The sequence below is a fragment of the Pezoporus occidentalis genome, unplaced genomic scaffold (assembly GCF_034315485.1).
Source record: "Pezoporus occidentalis ecotype Australia unplaced genomic scaffold, CSIRO_AGI_Poc_V1 ctg6, whole genome shotgun sequence".
Lineage (NCBI taxonomy): Eukaryota > Metazoa > Chordata > Aves > Psittaciformes > Psittacidae > Pezoporus > Pezoporus occidentalis.
Window position 1 is genome coordinate 1 of NW_026915943.1, and position 23482 is coordinate 23482.

General features: G+C 52.2%; 3 protein-coding genes across 4 annotated transcripts; 1 reads left to right on the plus strand and 2 right to left on the minus strand.

Annotated features, from left to right (window-relative positions):
• Positions 1–11789, minus strand: PAAF1 (proteasomal ATPase associated factor 1). Of its 2 annotated transcripts, XM_062639233.1 has the most exons (12): positions 11694–11789; positions 11571–11611; positions 10980–11083; positions 9769–9858; positions 7483–7581; positions 6463–6613; positions 4294–4488; positions 3176–3267; positions 2019–2134; positions 1365–1447; positions 904–986; positions 1–108 (listed from the first exon to the last, which is right to left on the minus strand). In XM_062639233.1, exons 1-12 carry the CDS (start codon positions 11738–11740, stop codon positions 31–33), a joined length of 1179 nt encoding a protein of 392 aa, XP_062495217.1. In that variant the 5' UTR covers positions 11741–11789; the 3' UTR covers positions 1–30. The 2 variants fall into 2 exon arrangements, with proteins under 2 accessions (XP_062495217.1, XP_062495218.1); XM_062639234.1 differs by lacking the exons at positions 1–108; positions 904–986 and adding an exon at positions 995–1165.
• Positions 11775–13148, plus strand: LOC134174340 (cytochrome c oxidase assembly factor 4 homolog, mitochondrial). Its single transcript, XM_062639235.1, has 2 exons — positions 11775–11908; positions 12711–13148. Exons 1-2 carry the CDS (start codon positions 11815–11817, stop codon positions 12977–12979), a joined length of 363 nt encoding a protein of 120 aa, XP_062495219.1. The 5' UTR covers positions 11775–11814; the 3' UTR covers positions 12980–13148.
• A 529-nt stretch (positions 13149–13677) lies between these two features.
• MRPL48 (mitochondrial ribosomal protein L48) lies at positions 13678–23011 on the minus strand. The gene is made up of 8 exons (XM_062639236.1): positions 22826–23011; positions 21059–21111; positions 20689–20726; positions 19687–19772; positions 18761–18933; positions 17047–17149; positions 15856–15945; positions 13678–13926 (listed from the first exon to the last, which is right to left on the minus strand). Exons 1-8 carry the CDS (start codon positions 22844–22846, stop codon positions 13852–13854), a joined length of 639 nt encoding a protein of 212 aa, XP_062495220.1. The 5' UTR covers positions 22847–23011; the 3' UTR covers positions 13678–13851.
• Between the last annotated feature and the right edge of the window lie 471 nt (positions 23012–23482).

A 23482-nucleotide genomic window follows, 5' to 3' on the forward strand; every position in this document is an offset into this window, starting at 1 on the left:
TTCCCTCTGCTACGTGGTTGATCCAGGTGCTTACAGATCGGAAAGCTGGTATCTCCTCACTATCCCGTCTCTGCAGCACGTGTAAATCTGCTTCTCCCAGGAAGCTACCTGGAAAAGATGGGCAAAAAGCAGTACTGAAGCACAGTGCTTCCCAAGTAACAGCTGAAACTCTCAGGGGTCAGTTTTCCTATAGAGGGAAGAGCTGAGTGACTTCTCAAGCAGCATTTAAAGGCCAGTTCAAGGTTTCCCCAGGAGGTCAGGGAGATGAAGTGAGTGCTCACACAATGTTCTCCTCTTAGATCCAAAAGGGAAAATGACTTTTTCCATGCTTTCCTCATGCCAACGAGTTGCGCAGGTCAAATCTATGCGAGGCAGAGGGTTAATCTTGGGGGGGGGGGGGTGCCAGCTAGGAGTGGGAGAACTGCACTGTGGAGCAGGAATGGGTTAAACCAAGAGCTAATTCCCACCAGCACCACTGGGTTGAGCTCAGGGATCCCTGAGCAGCACAGGCGCAGTGGGGAACGCAAGGATAAGACCTAGTTTCTGGTCTCAAGTCACCAGGGGACAAGAAAGGACAGGCAGCACCACGCTGCTGCTTTCACCCTCTTGATCTTCTCAGTATAATTAATTCACATTCTTTATAGAAACACCATTCTACAAGAGTACTCCAACAACCAGGCTCCTCCACTGCTTCAGGTTGGCTCCTGCGTGATGGAGATAACACCAGCAGAGCTGTTTATGCAGAACGTAAGAGATTATTCGGGCAGGAAGAAACCACTAAGCTTAAAAGTGGGTTTTATGAAGGAACGTGTTGTGAGGGCTGCCAAATTCCAAGATAAAGGCAGCTCGTGCTACCTGGCATCGCCTTTCCTTACAGCTGGGGTAACACACTGTAGTCCTCACCTTGTACACAGGGTCGCAGTCAGCTTCTGTGAGATCCAGGACGTAATCGAGGTCTTGCTGAATGATAAAGCAGGTTCCATCACCTACACAAGCAGAACACACCAAGCATGAGGAACACTGGGCAATCAGTGCAATAAGCCATGCTCTTGGTTACAAACAGGTCCATCAAAACACCTGATCACAGGGTATGAAGCCCATAGCAAGAGGGAAACGTTGTGGGGATAGGAAAAGGCTCCGAGGGTTGAGGTGCACCTTGGAAGCCCTATTTTGGAAGAACACAAGGGAGATGGAGGATGGAAATCACAAGGCAAAAAGCAACCACATAACATAGCTCCTACAACAACACCTTTTTGCCATGGGCATTGTCCAGCCCTCTCCTACAACCACTTGTATGCCAGAGGGCAATACTCAGAGAGTACAAAGCTCCTCCATTCCATTATACCACACAGCACTGGAGTTACCTTGGCTGGCAATAAATCCATCTCGGTACGGGAGCAGTGAGAGCACTGGTGCTCCTGAGCGATGGATGACCTGGATGGGAGCACTGGAGAGCAGAGCAGAAACAAGGGATGAGTACTATAGTTTATAGGCAAGAGCCCATTCCAGTGTGTGAACACAAAGAAGCAAGCAAGCTCACGGTCAGAAGATACACAGAATCCCTGAGTGGTTTGGGTTGAAGGGACCTTAAAGCTCATCCAGTCCCAACCCCTGCCACAGGCAGGGACGCCTTCCACTAGAGCAGCTTGCTCCAAGACCAGGTCCCAAGCCCCTCTCCAGCTTTCCTGCAGCCCCTTTAGGCACTGGAGCTGCTCTAAGGTCTCCCCTTCAGGAGCCTTCTCTTCTCCAGGCTGCCCCAGCCCAGCTCTCTCAGCCTGGCTCCAGAGCTTTTAGGAGGCATTTGCCAGAGAACATCCCATGAGCTCACCAACCTGAGCAGATGTGTCCTCCCCAGGAGAAAGATAATGGCTGTGAAGTGACTCAGAAGCTCCTGGTGCCGTGCCTTGGGCCACATCCACCCTTTACAAGGTGGAATAACCCCCAGTCTGGCTCTTTCCCAAACAAATGGGAAAGAGATGTAGTTAAATACTTGCAGCCCCAGGCCCTCACTCACTCACTTTGTGTTCCTCACATCCAGCTGATAAATGTTCCCATCCTGAGTCCCTGCCAGGATATAGGTGCTTGAGAGGAATGTGCAGCAGTTGAATGCATCAGATCCCACAAAGAGGAACACCTGAGAACACAGGAACAAATGCAAGTGTCAGACACACAGAGAAGGACACAGGACACCCAGGAGGAAGCCATCACTTATTCAGAAGCCCATATAGTTGCTTCCATGGCACGAAGTGGCAAACCCAGAGGTAGGTTAATAACCCCTCAAGATGAGAACAGTGCTCCAGGATCAGTTTTGATGTATCAGCAGAGACACTGCAATCAGTGACTGCTCCTGGGCCTCCTTTGGAGCAGAGATGTGGCACACAGTGACAGGGAACTGATCCTCAGACACTGCCATCTCACTGACCATGGGGAGCTCATCTGGTCCACCCAGCTTTTACTCTCCACAGCCACCACGAGCAGTTTGATCTGCTACACAGACCTACAGAATGGCTTGGGTTGGAAAGGACCTTAAGGACATCTAATTCCAAGCCCTGCCCAGGATGGTCCTAGGAAGATCCTCAGTACCTGACATCTACCAGCTCCGTTGCTCTTTGCTAAGAGGAGGGAGAAGTTCTGGTGACCACCTGAGGTCTCACCTGCAGAATAAACAGCAACTTTACACCTTGGCTGCATGAGCCAGCCTCAAGTTCCTGCTTCACAATGACATCTACTGGCCTCTGTTTAAGTAGTGTCCTCCCCAAAACGGGGTTAAATGAGGGGTAATTCTTACTCAAAACCCCCACAGAAAAATCTGGCAGTAGGAAGGAGAGAAAACATCCCTTTACTGCACCAGGTACAGGGGAGAACAGGGCAGGGCAAAACCAAAGGGGTGATCAGCTCTTCCCTGCCTCCAGCCTGGATCTGTCCCCTTCTGTGCCACGTGGGGAATGGCACAGGGATTACACTAACCACTTTCTTTACCTAGGTAATGAGCTAGATAAACCATCTAGGTTTAATGTGGTTTCATTCCCCATCCCAGAGCTCTGAACAGCCTCATGAACAGCAGTTACCAACAAGAGCACAACAGAAACAAAAGGGACAGGCCCCAGAGGTGGTTTTGGAGCAGCACCACAGAGCACCCTCCCAGGCAGGTACTTGTGACAGCCCCACTCCTCACCGCCTGCCTGCTCTGCAGACCCACTCCTTGAAGCTTCTTGTCCTCTCGAGCCAGCAGCAGGAGCTTCCCTTCTGTCCCAATTTCACGTTCACCTGAGGAAAGGACAATGGTGAATTCCAGCAGTGCCCATGAAACAAATGGTCATGGTACTAAAACCTGCTGGGTTGGAGCATCCCTGCTGAATGTAAAGCAACATTCCTCCAGAGCCTAAGACACCAGCAAGGAGACCACAGTTGTAAGCAATCCAACTGCCTGATAAGGCTCAATTCCTTTTCAGGACTGGAGTGTTCTTACTGGTGACCCCATTCTGGTCCCTCAGTGGTATAAGGGCACACAGCAGCATGCCATACACTTAGGATGAGTGGTGAAAAACCCAAGTAGGCTGGGACAGGCGAACTGGAATCCAGACTAGTTTGGGTTGGAAGGGACCTTAAAGCCCATCCAGCTCCAACCCCCTGTCATGGGCAGGGACCCCTTCCACTGGAGCAGCTTGCTCCAAGCCCCTGTGTCCAACCTGGCCTTGAGCACTGCCAGGGATGGGGCAGCCACAGCTTCTCTGGGCACCCTGTGCCAGCGCCTCAGCACCCTCACAGCGAAGAGCTTCTGCCTAAGAGCTCAGCTCAGTCTCCCCTCTGGCAGGTTCAAGCCATTCCCCTTGGCCTGGCCCTACAGGCCCTTGTCCAAAGCCCCTCTCTGGGTTTCCTGCAGCCCCTTCAGGCACTGGAGCTGCTCTCAGGTCTCCCCTTCAGGAGCCTTCTCTTCTCCAGGCTGCCCCAGCCCAGCTCTCTCAGCCTGGCTCCAGAGCAGAGCTGTTCCAGCCCTCCAGCCCCTGTGGCCTCCTCTGGCCTCGCTCCAACAGCTCCACGTCCCTCTTGTGCTGCTGCCCCAGAGCTGGATCAGGGCTGCAGGGGGGTTCACCCCTTCACACAGCTGAGGGGCAGGATCCCCTCCCTGAGCTGCTGCTCACGCTCTGGGGGTGCAGCCCAGCACCCGGGGGGGGGTTCTGGGCTCAAGCGCACACTGAAGCCGGGCCATGGGGAGCTCCTCCTCACCCAACAGCCCAAGTCCTTCTCCTCAGGGCTGCTCTCAAAGATGAATGTTAAGGAAAGGATTCTCACTCGGAGCAGTTTCAGGTGTGCCCAGGTTGAGGGAGCTCTCAGCAGTGCCCACAGCAATGCCATTGACAGGAGAGCCGCAGTCAGCAATGACCCCCAGGCAGGCGGACTTCCCGCAGTCCCAGAGCCGGGCAGTGCCGTCCCTGGAGCAGGACAGGACGTTCCTTCCCCGATCCACAATGGCTGTGTCCAAAATACCTGCAGCAAAGCAAAGGCACGTGTTCAGAGAGCATGGAATGCACACAGACAAAGCATCTCGGGTCCCAGAGTGCCACCAGTCATCAGAGCCAAATCGGGTGGGGTGCAATACAGGGTAGGGACCCACAGTGTCTAGAAAGAGGTCTGTGTGGAAGGCAGCAGCTCCCAGAGAACCATATGGAGCTGGAGCCATCATCTGGCACAAAGGCAAGGTATTGCCAATAAACTGATCAGCTTCAGAGTGAGCCGATTCCACAGTTTCTACCTCTAGAATTAACCTTGAGGAGAAAACAGCCTGGCCCAGCACTGAAAATGTGCCAAGTCCAGCTCTGGGTAATCCCAAAAGGTGTGAGGAGCAAGCAGCATCCCCTTATCTGGCTACAGAAACATCACAAGAGCAGTTTTTGCAGGCGCTGATGTCCCGTCACTACTTTATTTCAGTGTGGGCTGTCAAGTCTAGCTCTGAAAAACAACTCCACGCATTTTGGAAGGGAACAGTCAGATGGCTTGAAGGTTTAATTGACACTTTCCCTACAGAAGCAGTCATTAAACATGACAAGCTCAAATGACAGGACAAGCCAAGCGCACAGCCTGCAGCAGCTTGGGCTGGAGTTATAAGCAGGGAGTAAAGGCAACATCGGAGCTGTCAGGAGCCAGGCGGTGGTGTTGTGACCAAAGCTGTGTTACGCTGTCTGCTGCCTTTGGTTTGATGGACATTTAGAGCCAAGTATTTTGAATCCACACAAAGAAATCACATCAGAACAGCAGCAGGTTCAGTAGAAGATGAGGTTTTGAGTTAATCTTGGGCAGCCACGTGGACCTTTCCAATAACACCAACACTTGGGAGACAGGGAGAACTGTACGGAGCAGTTAGTTGCTCAGGGAGAAGGTAATTTGGGGCAGGGTTTGGGGCATTTGATGCCACATCCACAACTCACTTGGAAGCAACCACCTGCCATGACAAGACAGCATCACTGGCCACTGTGCTCTGGGCCTGGTGTAAACAAAGAGTGAAAGAGGAGCATGCTTAAGCAGTATGTCGGAATCCACATTGCTTCTGAACAAAGGGTCCTGGAAACCCAAATCTGCTTTCTAAGGATTAACAGAGGCTCTGTAAGGAAATTTGGCTGATCACAGCTCCAGGAGCCTTTCTGGGTAGCCCATTTTCCATCCCTTGCAGTTCTTCCCTAGGACTAAGTGTCAAGTGGAGCGGTTTCTAGTGCAGACCCTCCTGCAAGGAACAGCACTAAACTCACCACGCAAGGTGGTCAGTGCATCCTCAACACAAGGACACAAGGAGGGTGAAGAATTTACTCTCATTTTCAGCAGCAAGACCATCAGCAGGGGCAGAGCTGAATGTGTGCCCTCAGTACAGGGGTGAACAAGCTTATTCCAGCCCTTCTTAAGTAATAATCACTTAAGTGTCCTTGCAGCACCTCTTGTTCTGAGTTACTCACTTTAAACAGCACGCATCCTCAAGGCAGGTAACTGCCTGAGTTCTGCAAGCCCATAATAAGTTCCTATTTGCTTTTCTGGGCAAGGAGAATGAAAAAACAAACAACAAAACCAAAAGAAAGAGGCTCTGGAGCAGCTGAAGCTGAACAAGGTGTTCTGGTGCAAGCAAAGGCATTTCCAGCACAGGCAACAAGGCTACTGAATGCAGGTTGGAGCTCTGCTGCAGGAGCAGAATGCCCTCTGCTTTCACCTCTGGCACTCACCGCAGGCTAATGGACTGCATCCTCCCTCTTTTAATCTTAATTCATGAAGAAAATGCAAGAAAATGGTGAGATAAATGGTTTCATCTGTCTAATACAGCTACTAATCTTATTTATGTTCTGGGAGCTTCCAAAAGCTACCGTGGGCATCTAATACAAATGCAGAGCACAAAGTGCAGCAGGCTGGTGACTGAACATCAGCCCTCAGGTCCAAAGCAATTATACACATGGCAGATGAAGCACTGGAAAGGCTAAGTACCTCCTTTGTGACCTTTAAATGTTACCACGCAGCTGGCATCTTCTGCTGACCAGATCTTTAGCTGGGCATCCATTCCCCCACTCAGAACCACGAGGCCAGATGGGAAAAACCTGCAACAATTCACATCATACACATGGCCTTCCAATAGTCTCTGGAAAAACAAAGAACTAGGTGCTAGTTCCATTGTTATCATCCTTATGCCAAGCAGTTTTTGAGCTATGACACTGGAAAACTTGGTGCTCCCATGTGGGCAAAGAATTAAGCTCAGATCCTCTGAGTGTGCATGCCTGGAATGGACTTGTCTGCACTTGAGGCAGTCCAAGAGGCAGCAGGCACACTTGGGGTCTCCCTCTAACATTTGAGTAGCTGATTGTGCAGTAAAGGATACTACATTTGTTTCCAGCCAGAAGTTAAATGTCTTTATCCTCTACCAAGCAAGCAGCTGATAGGTCAAGCTCCACATGAAACATTAACTGGGAAGGCAACAAGCCAAGATGTGGTTAATCCACCACAGCCAGGAGCCTTCTCTTCACCTCATTCTCTACTGCAGAAGACATTCAGTGCCTGTAGCACACAGATTAGGAGCTGCCAGTTATCTTCCACATTCCAGCTGTCACCCCTAAGGACCCATTCTTATTTTCATGCTGAGACTCCTCTCTGGATTGCTGAGCATCATTTCCCTTGGGAGAAGCCATGCTTTCCAGAGATTTGATTAAAACCTCAGAGATGTCAAATTTGAATGAGCTTTTCATTCAAAGGCCAGACTGTAGATTTAAATGAGATTTCAGTGTCCAAGGCCAGGTTGGACACAGGGGCTTGGAGCAAGCTGCTCTAGTGGAAGGGGTCCCTGCCCATGGCAGGGGGTTGGAGCTGGATGAGCTTTAAGGCCCCTTCCAACCCAAACCAATCCATGATTCTTGCCTGCCCTAGACCTCAACATGTGGACAACCAGACCAAAGTCAAGGCCAAATGACTTTAATAATGTCACAGACAACTCAGAACAAAGCTAGATGCGCTTACTCTTATTTCTCCATTCGCAGCCTGCCATATTTTCATGGTCCCATCCGTGCTGGTAGACACGCCAAGCCCTCCACCACTGGAGATATCAAGACAGGTGACCTGCAGGAGGGTAAAAAACACCAAACATTAGCTTTGTATCACCCAGTACAAAGACATTTCTGCTCCAGCATCTAACTCTGTACTAGAGGAGCCTTGCTAAGTAATTCAGTGCCATCATCTCCCCAAAACGTACAGCTGAACTCATTCAGAACACCCTAAAGAGATCCCACGCCCCCAGCTAAACAGTTTTAGCCAGGACATGGAGCTGTTGGCGCAAGTCCAGAGGAGGCCACGGAGCTGCTGCAAGGGCTGGAGCAGCTCTGCTCTGGAGCCAGGCTGAGAGAGCTGGGCTGGGGCAGCCTGGAGAAGAGAAGGCTCCTGAAGGGGAGACCTGAGAGCAGCTCCAGTGCCTGAAGGGGCTGCAGGAAAGCTGGAGAGGGGCTTTGGACAAGGGCCTGTAGGGACAGGCCAAGGGGAATGGCTTTAACCTGCCCGAGGGGAGACTGAGCTGAGCTCTTAGGCAGAAGCTCTTCCCTGGGAGGGTGCTGAGGCGCTGGCCCAGGGTGCCCAGAGAAGCTGTGGCTGCCCCATCCCTGGCAGTGTTCAAGGCCAGGCTGGACACAGGGGCTTGGAGCAAGCTGCTCCAGTGGAAGGGGTCCCTGCCCATGGCAGGGGTTGGAGCTGGATGGGATTTAAGGTCCCTTCAACCCAAACCAGTCTGGGATTGTGTGATTCAGTTAAGAGCACAAGGTAGTGGTTAATCCATTACAACAGCCATTAAGTACATTGGTAACACAAGCAGCAGCTCATGTAACAAACCAATCTGTGGTCATTTACTCTCTGGTTGAAAAAGCCAAAAAGCCTGAGAAAGTCATTGAAGCAGAAATTAAAACCCCCTCTGATGTCTGCCACATGCCCAGTGTTTCAGGAGGGACTTGGAATATGGAATCAGGCAAAGCAGGAGTGCTCAGAAGAGGCAGCAGGTACAAAGGAGAACTGGAGCACAGTCCACACCAGCTTTAAACTCATCTCCATATTAACAGCTCTTGCTTCAGCTGCTTTCCAGAGGAGATCTCTGCAGTGCACCTGGAACCCATCACCCCCCTTTGACAGCAGACTGAACACTTCCACCTGCATTTCCATTTTGCTGTGCTCTGAATGCTGATTCCATTTCTCACACAAAAGGGCAGCTGGGGACTCTCGAGCAGCACAAAGCTCAGGGAAGTAATTCACCTTTTAGTGCCAAGCTCCATCTCTCAGCAGAGCTTTGCTTCCTCTTAAAAACAGCTGTAGAGTTGCCTTTACGTCAAAGGCACCTGATTTATACTGCTTTTGAGCTAATTCAGACTGACTGTGCAGCTTCCCAGCATTTTAGGCTGGGTTTATCACAACCATTTACTCCATAGATCAGGAGATAAGTGTTCTGTAACATCTCCAGTGGCTTCAGGGACTCCCTGCAGGGCAGCTGCTGTGCCTGCAGGATACACACTCCCCCATTTCTTGGATCATTTCTACATAGGATTAAGCATTCAGCAGAAGCACAACCTACAAAGCCAAGTTATGAGCTTCTCTTCAGTGAAGAAATGAAGTCTCAGGTCAGTCAGCCTTTGTGTGTCACTGCTCAGCACGTGGCTGTGCTTATGGCACCCCCAGGTTGATGGGGGCATGATAAGAAAGATCATTCAGCCAAAGGAGCAAGGCTGCTTTTAAATAAGTGAGAAATTTATGCAATTTATTGAGTTTTAAATACAAGCTGAGCCTTTCTTGTCTCTGAATTCCCACCAGGGCAAGCTGAGTTTATGCCAACATGCAATTCCCAGCCCCAAAAACACAAATTCATACAGCAAAGATGGAAAACTTTATTAATGGGAAACAAGAGCTGCTGCAAATAGGGATGGAGCAGAACCAGTCAGATGAAAAGCTCAGCACCTGGAACCTTGTATTATGTTGGGTTTTGACACACTCATTCACATATCCCTTTATAGGGGGGTTTGTCAAGGGCCTGAAGTGAGCAGAAAATAGATGACTTAGGGGAAAAAACAGTCCAAAGGATATAAGAGATTATTTTTAGGGATTAAACTCAACCACGATCAAGTTTCCATGATCTGCTGTGTTCTATTTCCTGCTTCACACACAAAGTCAGGCTGCAGACCACCCCTCAAAAGGAGCATGCACCATTCAGAGACACACTGTGAAAGGTCAAAGTCACTCCCAGCCATTTCCCACTCACTTGGCAAAGTTACTCACACTTTTCTGATGGATTCTACCAAAAGTTGTGTACGGGGCCAGGAACTTGGTGGACACATTTTCATGAGGACAAGAAATGAGAATGCTTTTCTAGAGGAGGAAAAAGAGGAGAAGAAGAATTAGAAGTGCTGTTAGTCCTACTGAAACACAGACAGTGACAAGGTAGAACTACAGTCTGAACCAGGCTGTGGTCTCTCACAGCCTGAAGACCAATGGGAGATGCAGCACTAGGCTCATCTCTTTATGCTCCTCAAGATGCAAGCCCTGGATGGCTTGGAATGGTCAGAGCACCCCAACCCAAGTATGGGATGTTCCAGACCAGCTCCAGGGCACAGCACAGGCAGGAGGCCTGGGATAGCTGGATAGCACCATGCAGGGGACTGGACAACAGCTTCAGGCTGCTATTTCAAGTGCTGTAAAAGCACAGCTATAGGTTGGGTGGAGAAGTGATTAGAGCAGCCCTTCTCAGGGGTGAGGAGAAGCTCCCCATGACCCAGCTTCAGTGTGCGCTTGAGCCCAGACCCCCCCCCGCCTCGTGTGCTGGGCTGCACCCCCAGAGCATGAGCAGTGCTCAGGGAGGGAATCCTGCCCCTCTGCTGCGTGAAGGGGAGACCCCCCCTGCAGCCCTGATCCAGCTCTGGGGCAGCAGCACAAGAGGGACGTGGAGCTGTTGGAGTGAGACCAGAGGAGGCCATGGAGCTGCTGCGAGGGCTGGAGCAGCTCTGCTCTGGAGCCAGGCTTAGAGAGCTGGGCTGGGTGAGCCTGGAGAAGAGAAGGCTCCTGAAGGGGAGACCTGAGAGCAGCTCCAGTGCCTAAAGGGGCTGCAGGAAAGCTGGAGAGGGGCTTGGGACAAGGGCCTGTAGGGACAGGCCAAGGGGAATGGCTTTAACCTGCCCGAGGGGAGACTGAGCTGAGCTCTTAGGCAGAAGCTCTTCCCTGGGAGGGTGCTGAGGCGCTGGCACAGGGTGCCCAGAGAAGCTGTGGCTGCCCCATCCCTGGCAGTGTTCAAAGCCAGGTTGGACACAGGGGCTTGGAGCAAGCTGCTTCCCGTGGAAGGTGTCCCTGCCCGGGGCAGGAGTTGGAGCTGGAGGAGCTTTAAGGTTCCTTCAACCCAAACCAGTCTGGAATTCTATGATTCCACTGCCCCTTTGTGCACACAAGGCAGTTACTGACCCCCCCCCCCCCATCCCACCGCAGCCCAGCCCTGGCACCTTGGTGACTTCCCCAACCACGAAGCCCTCGGAGGCAGCAATGTCGGGAACACCCTCGGTGCTGAGCCCCCGGCGGGTCACGCTGCCATACAGGGTTGGCTTCCCTGCGGGGAGAGCAGCCGTCAGCCTGCGCACCCCTCAGCTTTCCTTCCCCTCACCCCCTCCTAACACACAGGGCACCCCAAAACTGCCCTGACCCCTCTCATAGCACAGGCCACAGCCACACTCAGACCCTCACCCCCCCATAACCCACAGGGTACCCCCTAATCACCTTCACCCTTCTCTTAACCCAAAGGGCACGCCCCAACCACCCTCACTCCCCTCATAACCTTTAGGTCCCCTTGCCAACCATCCTCACTCCCATATAAAGCAATGGGCACCCCCTAACCTCCTGCAACCCCCTCTTAACTCACAGTGCACCCCACAGCAGCCCTCACCCCCCTCCCAACCCACAGAGCACCTCCTAACTGCCTCACCCCACTCACAGGACACCCCCAACTGCCCTCCCTCCCTCCTACCTCACAGGGTTCCCTCCAGCCCCACGACACCCCATCATCCCACCGCCCCCCGAGGCCTCCTCCGGCCGCTCACCAGGGCTCCGGCAGCTCAGCCAGGCCTCGCCCTCGTCCCTCCTGCGCACAGAAAGAGCAGCAGTGAGTGCGGGGCGGGTAAAAGGCACCGGCACACGGGAAGGGCCCCGGGGCCCGCGCTCACCTCAGCGCCCGGCTCCAGTCGCTCTGAATGCGCAGCGTCGCCGCCATCTTGCCGAGCGCCCGCTTCCGCCTCCTTCCTTCCCGACACACCCCGCCGGGGCGGAAGGGGAAGGCGCTGTCCAATGAGCGGGCACGTCCGGCGCTACGTCACGCCGCGCCCCGGCAGTGCCTTCCCCGACGCCAGCCTTAAAGGAGCCGCGCCGCGGTGCTGGGAGGGTACGGGGGGAGCCGGGAGCGTGGGGTGCTGGGCACCCATGGGTGGGGGTAGGGTGCATGGGGGACAGGCTCTGAGCACCCATGGTGGGGTGTGGGGGTGGACAGCCATGGGTTGGAGAGGGTGCTGGGCACCCGTGCGTGTGGGTAAGGTGCATGGGGGAGGCGCTGAGCACCCATGGAGGTGGGGGTATGGACTGGGGAGGGTCCTGGACACCCATAGATGGGGGTAGGGTACGTGGGGGACATGCTTTGAGCACCCATAGTAGAGTGCATGGGGGTAATGTGGGTGCTCTGGGATGGGGAGTGGACAGCTATCTGTTGGGGAGGGTGCTGTGTGGGGGTAGGATGCATGGAGAGTGCTAGGCACCCATGGGTGCTGGGTGGGTGCATGGGCGGTGATGGGCACCCATGGGAGGAGGTAGGATGCATGGGGGAGGTACTGAGCTCCTCTGAGGGGGTGCATGGGGATGATGTGGGTGCTCTGAGCACCCACAGAGGGGTGTGGGGCAAGCAGCTATAGGTTGGGGAAGGTGCTGGGCACCCCCGGGGGGAGGTAAGGTGCATGGGGGTGCTGGGCACCTATGGGAGGAGGCATGAGGGGTACCCATGGAGGCGTATTGTGCTGCATGAAGGGGTGCTGAGCTCTTCCCAGGGAGGGATATGGATCCTCTTGGGGCACCATGTGAGCACGGAGGGTGCTGAGCACCATAGGGGTGAGGGACAGAGGGTGCTGGGCACTGTGGGGTGTTCCCCTTGTTGACAGGAAGGCAGCACCCAACTCCTGGCACCTCCCTCCCTGCAGCGATGGCGAGGCCGGGACATGGCAGGAGCCGTGTGTCACCGGAGGAAGAGGAGGATGAGGAGGACCCAGTGGATGCCATGGTCTCCAGGACGGGCTGCATGGCCCAGCACCGGGCGCTGCAGCACTGCATGGCGGAGCAGCAGGACTGGCGGCACTGCCAGCCCCAGGTCAGGGCGTTCAGAGACTGCATGGCCCACAGGAAGCAGGACAGGGAGGTACAGAGGCCACCCAGCAAGAGCCAAGGCCACCCAGCTCCTGCTGGAGAGTGAAATCCCCCTGGAAGCCTGATCCCAGACTGGGAATCGCCAGGAATGGGGTGGCTGTGCCATGTCACCCCTTTTTTTTGTGATGTGTTTTTGGTCCACTGGGTGGCTGTTAAATCCACACTGTGCTGTTGGGAGATTAAATCCAGTGGTATCCATCACCCTGGCTGAAGAACTTTGTCACTGGGGTAACTGGAAGCTCAAGGGGATGGTTGTGGGGTGAGATGGGGATTTCCACCCCAAAACCTTGGAATCACAGAGTAGTCTGGGTTGAAGGGACATCAAAGGTAATGCAGCTCCAATCCCCTACCACGGGCAGGGACCCCTTCCACTAGAGCAGCTTGCTCCAAGCCCCTGTGTCCAACCTGCCCTTGAGCACTGCCAGGGATGGGGCAGCCACAGCTTCTCTGGGCGCCCTGTGCCAGTGCCTCAGCACCCTCCCAGGGAAGAGCTTCTGCCTAAGAGCTCAGCTCAGTCTCCCCTTGGGCAGGTTAAAGCCATTCCCCTTGGCCTGGCCCTACAGGCCCTTGTCCAAAGCCCCTCTCCAGCTTTTCTGCAGCCTCTTCAGGCACTGGAGCTGCTCTCAGGTCTCCCCTTCAGGAGCCTTCTCTTCTCCAGGCTGCCCCAGCCCAGCTCTCTCAGCCTTGCTCCAGAGCAGAGCTGCTCCAGCCCTCGCAGCAGCTCCGTGGCCTCATTCTAAAGGGTCAGTTAAACACATGTATTTATTAAGACAAGCTCCTTAACAGGGAATTTTCTTCCCACTCACCACATTATTGGTACAATGCTCATGAAATCACCTTCTGCAGGCCTAACAACCATGTGGAGAAGGTCACTTTTCCAGGGGTGGCTCCAAAGTGGATGGAGAGTTCATCTTCATCTCAGTTCATCTGTGCCTTCAACTCTTCAAGTTCTGGTCGAGCCTTCAGTCGGCTCTTGAAGTCAGCTTCTGTGTGCTGTAGAGGACAGAACAAACCAAGCAAATCAGAACCACCTTGAGAACTGCCTGAAATGGAAGATGAACCCTCTCCCAAAAAGAATCACTTAGAAATTGATTGTCTGCTGAACCTAAGAAGCCCAAGCAGAAAGTCCCCACTGAGTAGGATCTTGTAGGCAGCTCCATGTGGAAGCTGGTTGCAGCGCTCTAAGACTCCTCCCTTACATCCAGCTTCCCTCAGGAGCAGGTTCTGGGGGAAAGCAGAGGCCACAATGGTTTTGAACGCTTGGTACTGGCATGGGCTGCTCTGAAATTCATCTTTGTAAGCTCTTCCTCTCCTGGCTAACTGCTTTTGTCAGTGTGAGTGATGGCATTGGGCTCAAGAAGTCAACTGGATGTCCCCATCTCTGCCACTGCCCATCACTGTAGCATCTATGTTCTTAAGGAGATTGGGACTTTCTCCAATCTTTGCAGGAGCATCCCAAAGCTTTCACCTCTTGCACCATCAGTGGCATGAAGCCACTTGGGTCTCTCTCCTGGGCTTCCTGCAGTGGACTGCAATGACTGGGTTAGGCTGAGAAAGAGGGAAGGGAAGGGGAAGGGGAGACCTCATAGCAGCCTGCCAGTATCTGACGGGAGTCCTAGAGGGATGCTGGGGAGGCACTCTTCATTAGGGACTGGAGTGATAGGACAAGGGGTAACAGGTTCAAACTTAAATAGGGGAAGTTTAGATTGGATCTAAGGAAGAAGTTCTTTACTGTGAGGGTGCTGAGGCACTGGAATGGGTTGCCCAGGGAGGTTGTGAATGCTCCATCCCTGGCAGTGTTCAAGGCCAGCTTGGATGAAGCCTTGAGTGCCATGGTTTAGTGTGAGATGTCCCTGCCCATGGCAGGGGGGTTGGAACTGGATGATCTTAAGGCCCTTTCCAACCCTAACTATTCTGTGTTTCTATGACTTTGCAAGTGGCTCAATGTCACAGTTGTCCCTCCAGGGCCAAAGCCATCAGGCAAAATTAAACCCAGAAATGGGACCGTGACCAAAGCAGAGATTACTGAGCTCAAGAGACCTTCTCCCATCTTCCTTCTGGTTTTGCAGAGCTGCAGATAAGTAAATACTCTTCAAAGGCCACTTAAGAAGCCAACTGTGCTTTCATGTTTAAATTTAGTTGTGCTGCATTCCCTTGCCAGCCACTAGAGTCTTTTAGTCCCTGAAGAAAAAGGGCTTCCTGGGAATGTTTTGTCTGAATGTAAAATGAGTTTAAGTATCTCCTTATGCCTGGTCCACCAGTGGGTGGAGTTCTGTCCTCAAGTCCTGAGCTCTGGCCTGAAGTCCTGAGGTCTTTTGGCCAGCAACTAGGCACCCTCTCAGGGAAAAGCTTCTGCCTAAGAGCTCATCTCAATCTCCCCTCTGGCAGGTTAAAGCCATTCCCCTTGGCCTGGCCCTACAGGCCCTTGTCCCAAGCCCCTCTCCAGCTTTCCTGCAGCCCCTTTGGGCACTGGAGCTGCTCTAAGGTCTCGCCTTAAGGAGCCTTCTCTTCTCCAGGCTGAACGAGCCCAGCTCTTTCAGCCTGTTTGTGCTGGGATTGCCCTGACCCAGGGGCAGGACCTTGCCCTTGGCCTTGCTGAACTCCATGAGTCACAAGGTTCCAACCCTCCAGCCTGTCCAGGTCCCTGTGGATCCCATCCCTTCCCTCCAGCATGTCACTGCACCACACAGCTCTGTGAGTAGGGATGCATCCAGAGGATGCTAAATGGAGTATGGAACACTCTTCAAGAATTAGAGGTAATGGTTTTCCATAGACCAAGTGAGGGCTGGTTCTGGGCGATCCTGGGTATCCGTAAGTCCAGAGCAGACAGCAGCTTCAGGACCAGGTCTGTCTTCTCCAAGCAAATTCATGTCACATCCTACCTGCTTCCTGAGTGCCCATCACTGGTAAAATCAAACATACCTCTTTCACTAACAGATGGACCCCTTCAGGCTGGTTACTCTGAATGATTTCCAGGAGGATTGGAGCAAACGTTGAGCTCAAATGGCTGATCTGAAAGAGGAAATGAAAGTGCTGCAGGAGCAGAACTCCACATCCCAAATGGACTCATTATACTAATGGCATAGAAAGAAAGAGTGTCCCTTTCAGTATGAGCCTGTGGCAGTCAGGCACTTCAGAGAAGCACTCTCTGCTTTGTGCTCACACCTTTTGCATACAGCACAGCCCAAAGCTTTCATTTTGGCTCTTTTCTATGAACACTGTGCTTCCTGACTGTTCTCCTGCATGGAAAGGGATTCAACCATGCATGAAGATCTTCATTTAGATGAGAGTCTAATACAAAGGCTGCCACTGCAAACCTGCAAGCCCCAGTGTTAATCACACATCAGCTATCTCCAGGTGATAAAGTCCACCCTTGGGTTTAACATGTAATTCAGCAGAGGTTTAGCAGGGAAAAATCACTGAAGAGAAAGAACTATTTACCTCAAACGGTTGTACATGTTTGAAACTGGCCCTGATACTAACAGTATTATTAGATTACACTGAGTTTGCCCAGTCATCCTTTATAGAATCACAGGTTGGTTTGGGTTGGAAGGGACCTTAAAGTCCATCCAGTTCCAACACCCTGCCACGGGCAGGGACACCTTCCACTAGAGCAGCTTGCTTCAAGCCCAGGTGTCCAACCTGGCCTTGAACACTGCCAGGGATGGGGCAGCCACAGCTTCTCTGGGCACCCTGTGCCAGCGCCTCAGCACCCTCACAGGGAAGAGCTTCTGCCTTAAGAACCAACCTGAACTTCCCCTGTTTCAGTCTGAACCCATCACCCCTTGTCCTATCACTACAGTCCCCGATGAAGAGCCCCTCTCCAGCATCCTTGAAGGCCAAATGTGACTTTTTTACCCCTTGCCTTAAGTATTCTGCATAAAACAGCTGATAAATCTTCGGTCTGAAATACATAATCCAGGAACCCCTCTTCTGCTTTGTGAGAAACCTTTAGCAGGAAATCCAATTAGACTGCTCCATGCTTCAATTTACACACAGATTACATCTTTCATTTGTTCCAGGGACTTAACTCCAGGAGTTAAGGGGTTTTGAGGGGCAGCCTGCAATAGGAAGCACTGCACAAGAGCCACAATATGATGAGCAAACTCCTACCTGGATAACCCTCTGATGGGTTGTAAGGACAGCATCCAGCTGTGGTTTGGAACCTCTCTCTTCCAAGAACAGCACTTCCTCGGTTTTGGTGGGCATCGCATAGCTGCAGGAACCACAGGTCAGTGCTTTGGCCAGGGAGGGAGATTCCTACTTTACTGGAAGGAATCAACCTCCAGCAGCAGAGAATGTGGAAGGAGATTAACTTTTCATGAGGAATTAATTATGCAAACTATGTATCAAACAACTCAAGCATTGGCAGAAGCTGGGTGCTTTACTGGGAAGAGATAGGGAGAAGCTTGCAGCTCTGCTGCCAGCAGAAAGCTGTTTCAGCTACAAACACCAGCCTGGGAAGAGGACTTGCAACTTTTAGAGTTAAAAGAAAGCTCTAAAGCCACAGTTCTGATTTATTCTGTAATCTGTTCATCAGGAACAGAGGCAAAAGCTGCCAGGCACCACTCCAAAGACCTTATTTCCACCCTTGAATTCAACAGAAGTACGACGAGGCACTGGATCAGATCCCGTTCTGCAGTTAGCGTTCCCCCAGAGACCTCAACTCCCCCTCTCCACTTGCACAGCATCAGTAACAACAGGCTACATCCTACTGCTCATCTTTTACCCTACAAACTTTGCTCTCTAAGGGGAAGTAACTTCTTTCTGTACATACTGAACTCTGCACACCAAGTCCAACCTCAGAGGGCCCAAATATGATAAAAGGTAATAAAGCTTTAAGGTAAGTTAGATACACTTTCAGAGAAGCACCACTAAATGGTTTTACCTACAGCAATGCAGTGCTTCTCCAAGTGACTACAGCTCCTTGGGTGCACTGCAGGTACCAAGGACCTGTCTCACATCCCTCAGAGTCATTAAAACCAGCAAAGCTGCCGTCAGGATCCATCAGCTTTGAGTATGCAACTGGAGCATCCCCTACTACTAAAGTAGTGGGTAGCTCTCCCACAGCCTTCAGAGGTTTCCTAAGTTCATTCCAGTTTGTATAATCACTTGCAGTGAGCACAATATATGCACAGAGCCTATAAAAACCAGCAGCATAAGTCAGCAATACTTGAGCCCGCATTCCCAGGCTCAGCACCCACAGGCTTAAGCCTTTTCCATAGAATCCCAGAGTGGTTTGGGTTGGAAGGGAGCTTAAAGCTCATCCCCCAGAGCTGGACCCTCAAGCCCTGTCCAGCATGGCCTTGAGCACTGTCAGGGATGGGGCAGCCACAGCTTCCCTGGGCACCCTGTGCCAGCGCCTCAGCACCCTCACAGGGAAGAGCTTCTGCCTAAGAGCTCATCTCAGTCTCCCCTCTGGCAAGTTAAAGCCATTTCCCATTGGCCTGTCAAGGACGTTGCTCTTTCTCAAAGGAATGAGAAGTATCAGCTCTTTTTCCCTTGGAATCAATGCCTGAACAACTCCATTTCAGCCTTCCTTATACGAATAGGGCTTGGAGTAACCTGGTGTAGAGAAAGGTGTCCAGACAGGTTGGAACTGGATGAGCTTTAAGGTCCCTTCCAACCCAAACCCTTCTGTGATTCTATGAATAAAGCATCCCAAATAGTACAGATACACATAAAAAGAATGCTAGGCAGATGGCAAAAGATTTAGATGTGGGAATCTATCAGAGATTGTGCCCTTAGCTCAAGGTATCATCATGTAGGAGCCTGACCTGGCCTAACACAATGAGATGGTGAGGAATGACAGCACAGCTCCTCGTACCTTTCATTGACTCTAATGGAGAGCCTGTTGCAGAGCTTATGCACGTACTGAGAAAAATGCTCCACAAGACACATATCATAGGAAGTCATCTGGATGTTGATATCTCCATACTCATAATCTGTCCCAGCATTTATCTCTTTCATCTGCACTCTGTCCTTTCTTTTCTTTGGAACCTGTATTTAATAAAGAGAACACAGAAAGCTTTTTGGAACAAAGCTGGAAATAAACCCATTACCTTTTGCCCACACAGGAGACCATCTACAGCTCTCTCTTCTGACAAAGGTTTGCTGAGCTGTGTTGAGTATCTCACAGCCCATCTGTGCTCACTCTCCCTGACTATGAAACTGGGATGACATTCTGTGAACAGATGTTCTCAAGTTGAACAGTTCAGTTTTTGGATGGCAGAGCTACAGAAGTCACACAGAAAATACATGCACACCATGATTCATTTCTTCCAGAAGAAGACAAAAAGGGAGGAGAAAGACTGCTTTTTATTTCAGCTCCTGCCTTCAAGGCAGCTGTTTTAGTGAGTTGTTGGTTCCTCCTTCCATAAAAACTGTCATCTTTCCAAATCTAAGGGAATGTAGAAAGTTTAAATGCACATAAAACCTGCTGACAACATTCTGCAATGATCTGAAGTTGGGGGGGGTCTAAAATCAGCATCAGGAAGAGATTCCTCCCTCCCAAAACTATTCATTAACTTAAGTAAGAATGTACTGGACAAGGTATTTATGTACTGGGAAGGATTTATGCAGTGTTGTGAGTGGGTGGGACTTAACACTCTTTACCAAGAAGCAGTAAACAATTACATTATTCCTTTTCCATATGATTCATCAGCCACAGAATTAATAATCCCAACACTTCTATCAGGCTCTATCAAGATGCCTCAGCTGGAAGCAAGCACAGCTGGGGAGTTTTATACCTACCTCTTTAGGGAGCAGGTATTTGAACCTCCCAATGCCATGTGTAGGACGGGACCTGTAGTGTCTGTGGCAACTCAGGAGTGCATCACCTTAAACCCAAAGCAGAACAAACATGTTTCCAGCTCTTCTTTTAACATATACAAGTGCTTTGAGATCCCCAAATCCTCACTGGGGCAAGAATTCATCCTCAGTTCCTTGACAAAGGCAAAGCCAAGCCAAATACTCTATGATTCTATTCTATGATTCTAAAGCTCCAGGTGATCTCTGCCCCAGACAAGCCTGTTACAATTCACACTTGGTTACAGTGAGAAACAAATAAGGAAGAGATTAAAAGTGATTCATTTCCCAGGTGAATTCTCAGGCAAATAAAAGACTTGTCAGCACCAGTGGATGGGGAGGATGCTGATGAATGTTGCATCTGTCTCCTCTTCCATGACAGCAGTGCTGCCACCACGATGGATCTGAGCCCCACTTCATTTTCCATCCAGTCCTGTTCAAATATACATGTGCTAGGAAGCCAAATCAGAATTGCATCAGCTTTTATTTATCCTTCCTTCTCCAGGGTAAAATGAGGCCCTCAATAACCCTCATTTTAATAAAAGCAGCTCAGAACAGCAAAGAGAAACCGAACACCAAGGATTTAAGCCACTCAGTTACTCTTTGCCTCTGCATCAAAAACAAATTCTACTTCAAATTGTGACAGCAGACTCCACCAGCTCAACAAATGTTACAGTCACGAGGGTCTAAGTCAGTTCCTGAGTAGTAATAGAGTGAAAAGCATCTGCCTGGTGTCACTCTATACAGTGTAACACCATGACTAGGACCCTGCTTAGCCAAAAACAGGGAAACAGAAGGTTAGGAAAACAGGTAGGGAAGTGGAAGAGCAGCTGCTCAGTGCAAAATTAGCTTAAAAAGAATCAAAAAGGGACACAAACTCTCTAATATGTCATAATTATTTTGCGTAAATGAGGCTTTTCCTTGTGTTGGATTAATAAGAGGCCTTACCTGCAGCACACAGATGGCTTTCTCTGGGTGTTGCTGCTCTGTAGGAAACAAGATAATGATTAAAAGCTCTACTTTCACCTACCAGATGTGGAAACACATCTGGGCAATCCTTGAACAAAGGCTTCCACCCCTAGGCCTCCCTCAGACACAGAGAGATCCCATTAGCAATAGGACTTGCTCTTCTGCACATCCAACAGCCCTTTCTGGTCCCAGACATCAGCTCAAAGTCCCCCCTCCATAACTAAAAGATTCTCCTTGGCAAAAAAGTACCTTTCTTGTCATGTGTGTTTTGTGGCAATGCCAGTGGAAGTGACTGTTTTAATGCCTTACACTGTGTTTTACTTGATAGGTTTAATTTCAGATCACTCACCTGCTGAGTGCAAACACTTGCTTTAGCAATGCTCCCTTCTTCAAGCACAGCACCTGCAATGAGGCCTACAGTTAAAATCACAGAATCCCAGCCTGGTTTGGGTTGGAAGGGGCCTTAAAGCTCCTCCAGCTCCCACCCCTGCCACAGGCAGGGACCCCTGCCACTAGAGCAGCTTGCTCCAAGCCCCTGTGTCCAACCTGGCCTTGAACACTGCCAGGGATGGGGCAGCCACAGCTTCCTTGGGCAGCCTGTTAGAGTGCAAACAGTACAGCAGATACCCAGTGAGTTTTCACCACCACTTCCCAGAACACACCCATTGAAATGGCACTGGAGACCCTCTGAACGTACCAATAACCCTCCCAGTCTCTCCAAAGCCTCCAGCTACCACTGCTGCCAAGAACACAGCTATAACACACAGATGACGGCATCCTGGCCTGGATCAGCACCAGTGCAGCAGCAGGGCCAGGGCAGGGATTGTGCCCCTGCACTGGGCACTGGTGAGGCTGCACCTTGAATCCTGGGTTCAGCTCTGGGCCCCTCACAACCAGAGAGACATTGAGGTGCTGGAGGGGGCCAGAGAAGGGCAGCGGAGCTGGTGCAGGGCCTGGAGCCCAAGTGTGATGGGGAAGGGCTGAGGGAGCTGGGGGGTTCAGTGTGGAGAAGAGAAGGCTCAGGGGGGACCTGATGGCTGCCTACAAGTGCCTGAGAGGAGGATGGAGCCAGGAGGGGCTGGGCTCTGCTCCCAAGGAACAAGGGATGGGACACTTGTCTTTTCCAACCTGTTCTAGTTGATTCCATGACTCTATGACTGTGTTAACCTTCTCAGGCACCCCCTTCACTTTAGTTTGGGATGCAACACACTGCAGAAGGAGGCTCTCCTCCCCTTGCTTACAGACCACATTCATCACTCACACCATCCCACCACCGCCAGGTTATGCCAGCCACACAAATAACCCTCAGGCTTGTTCCAGCTCTGCATGGATGGAAGGAAACAGCTCATCCATCACCAAGGCAGAGCCCTGCTGTCACCACAACCCTGGCAGGCAGAGCTGCACCAAGCCAGCCAGGCTGGGTTGATTATTGCCAATGTGAGCAGAGGGAGAGGCAGGACCAGGGATGCGCCCTGGGTACCTGAGGAGGAAAGAGGGGTGCTGGGGGGGGAAATCTCTGCCCCCGGCCCAGGCACACAGGGGTAAGCAACAAGGGCACTAACTCAGGGTCAGGCCTGTGTCCTCCCAGGAGACACAACACCCCAATTCCCTTCACATGAGGAAGGGGTCTTGGAGTTCCACTCCTTTCACGTCTTAAAAGGGGCTTATAACAAAAAGGGTGACTTTTAGCAGGGCTTGTGCAATAGGACGGGGGGGGGGTGGGTGGTTTTAAACTAAAAGAGGGAAATTCAGGCTGAATGTGAGGAAAAACTCCTTTACACCGAGGGTGCTGAGGCACTGGCACAGGGTGCCCAGAGAAGCTGTGGCTGCTCCATCCCTGGCAGTGTTCAAGGCCAGGTTGGACACAGGGGCTTGGAGCAAGCTGCTCTATGGAAGGGGTCCCTGCCCGTGGCAGGGGTTGGAGCTGGAGGAGCTTTAAGGCCCCTTCCAACCCGAACCATTCCATGATTCTATGACAAGCCCAGCCCCAGGGCCGGGCCTTTCCCTCCTCCTCAGCAAGGGCTCGTCCTGTCCCTCCTGTCCCCAGAACCAGGCCTGTCCCCTCCCGTCCTGCCCCGGTACCGGTCCCCCACCGCCGGTCGCAGCCCACAGGTACCTTCGGCAGCGCCGCGCTCATCCCTGCGCCTGGGACGAGGCCCTCAAGGTCCCCGCGGCTCCCTCCCCTCGTTCCCCCCAGCAGGAGCGATAACCCTGGGACACCCGCGCTAGCGGCAGCCGCCGGTGTCCGGAAGGACCGGGGGGAGAGGGCCTGAGGGGACCGGTAATGGCGGACACCTCGGCCCCACCGGGGCCGCGCTCCGCCCGCTCCTCGCACGCTGATTGGCTCTCCGCGGCGGCCATGTTGAGTGTGGCCTGGCCGGACCCGCCCCAGCGCGGCGCGGCGGCCATGTTGAGTGTGGCATCGCGGCCGCCATGTTAGCGCCGTGAGGGAGCGCCGTGAGGGGCGGCGGGGATGGAGGTGCCCGGGGCCTGTCAGGGCGGGCGGGCCGGGGCCGAGCAGGCTCCAGGGCTCGGTGTCTGCGTTCATGAGCAGCTCACGGTGTCCGTGTTGTCTGTGGGGTGCAGGCTCCGCAGGACCCGCCTTCAGTGTGGTGGCAGCCGCAGGGCTGGGCTGGGTGTGCTGGGCCGGAGCGGGGACAGAGGATTTGGTGTTAAACTGGCCTGGTTTGGCTCTGGTATGGGCACCGCAAAGGGGGGTTGGGGTCTTTTTTCCCTGGAAGGAGAAGGGCTGGACCTTACCCTGCGCTCAACA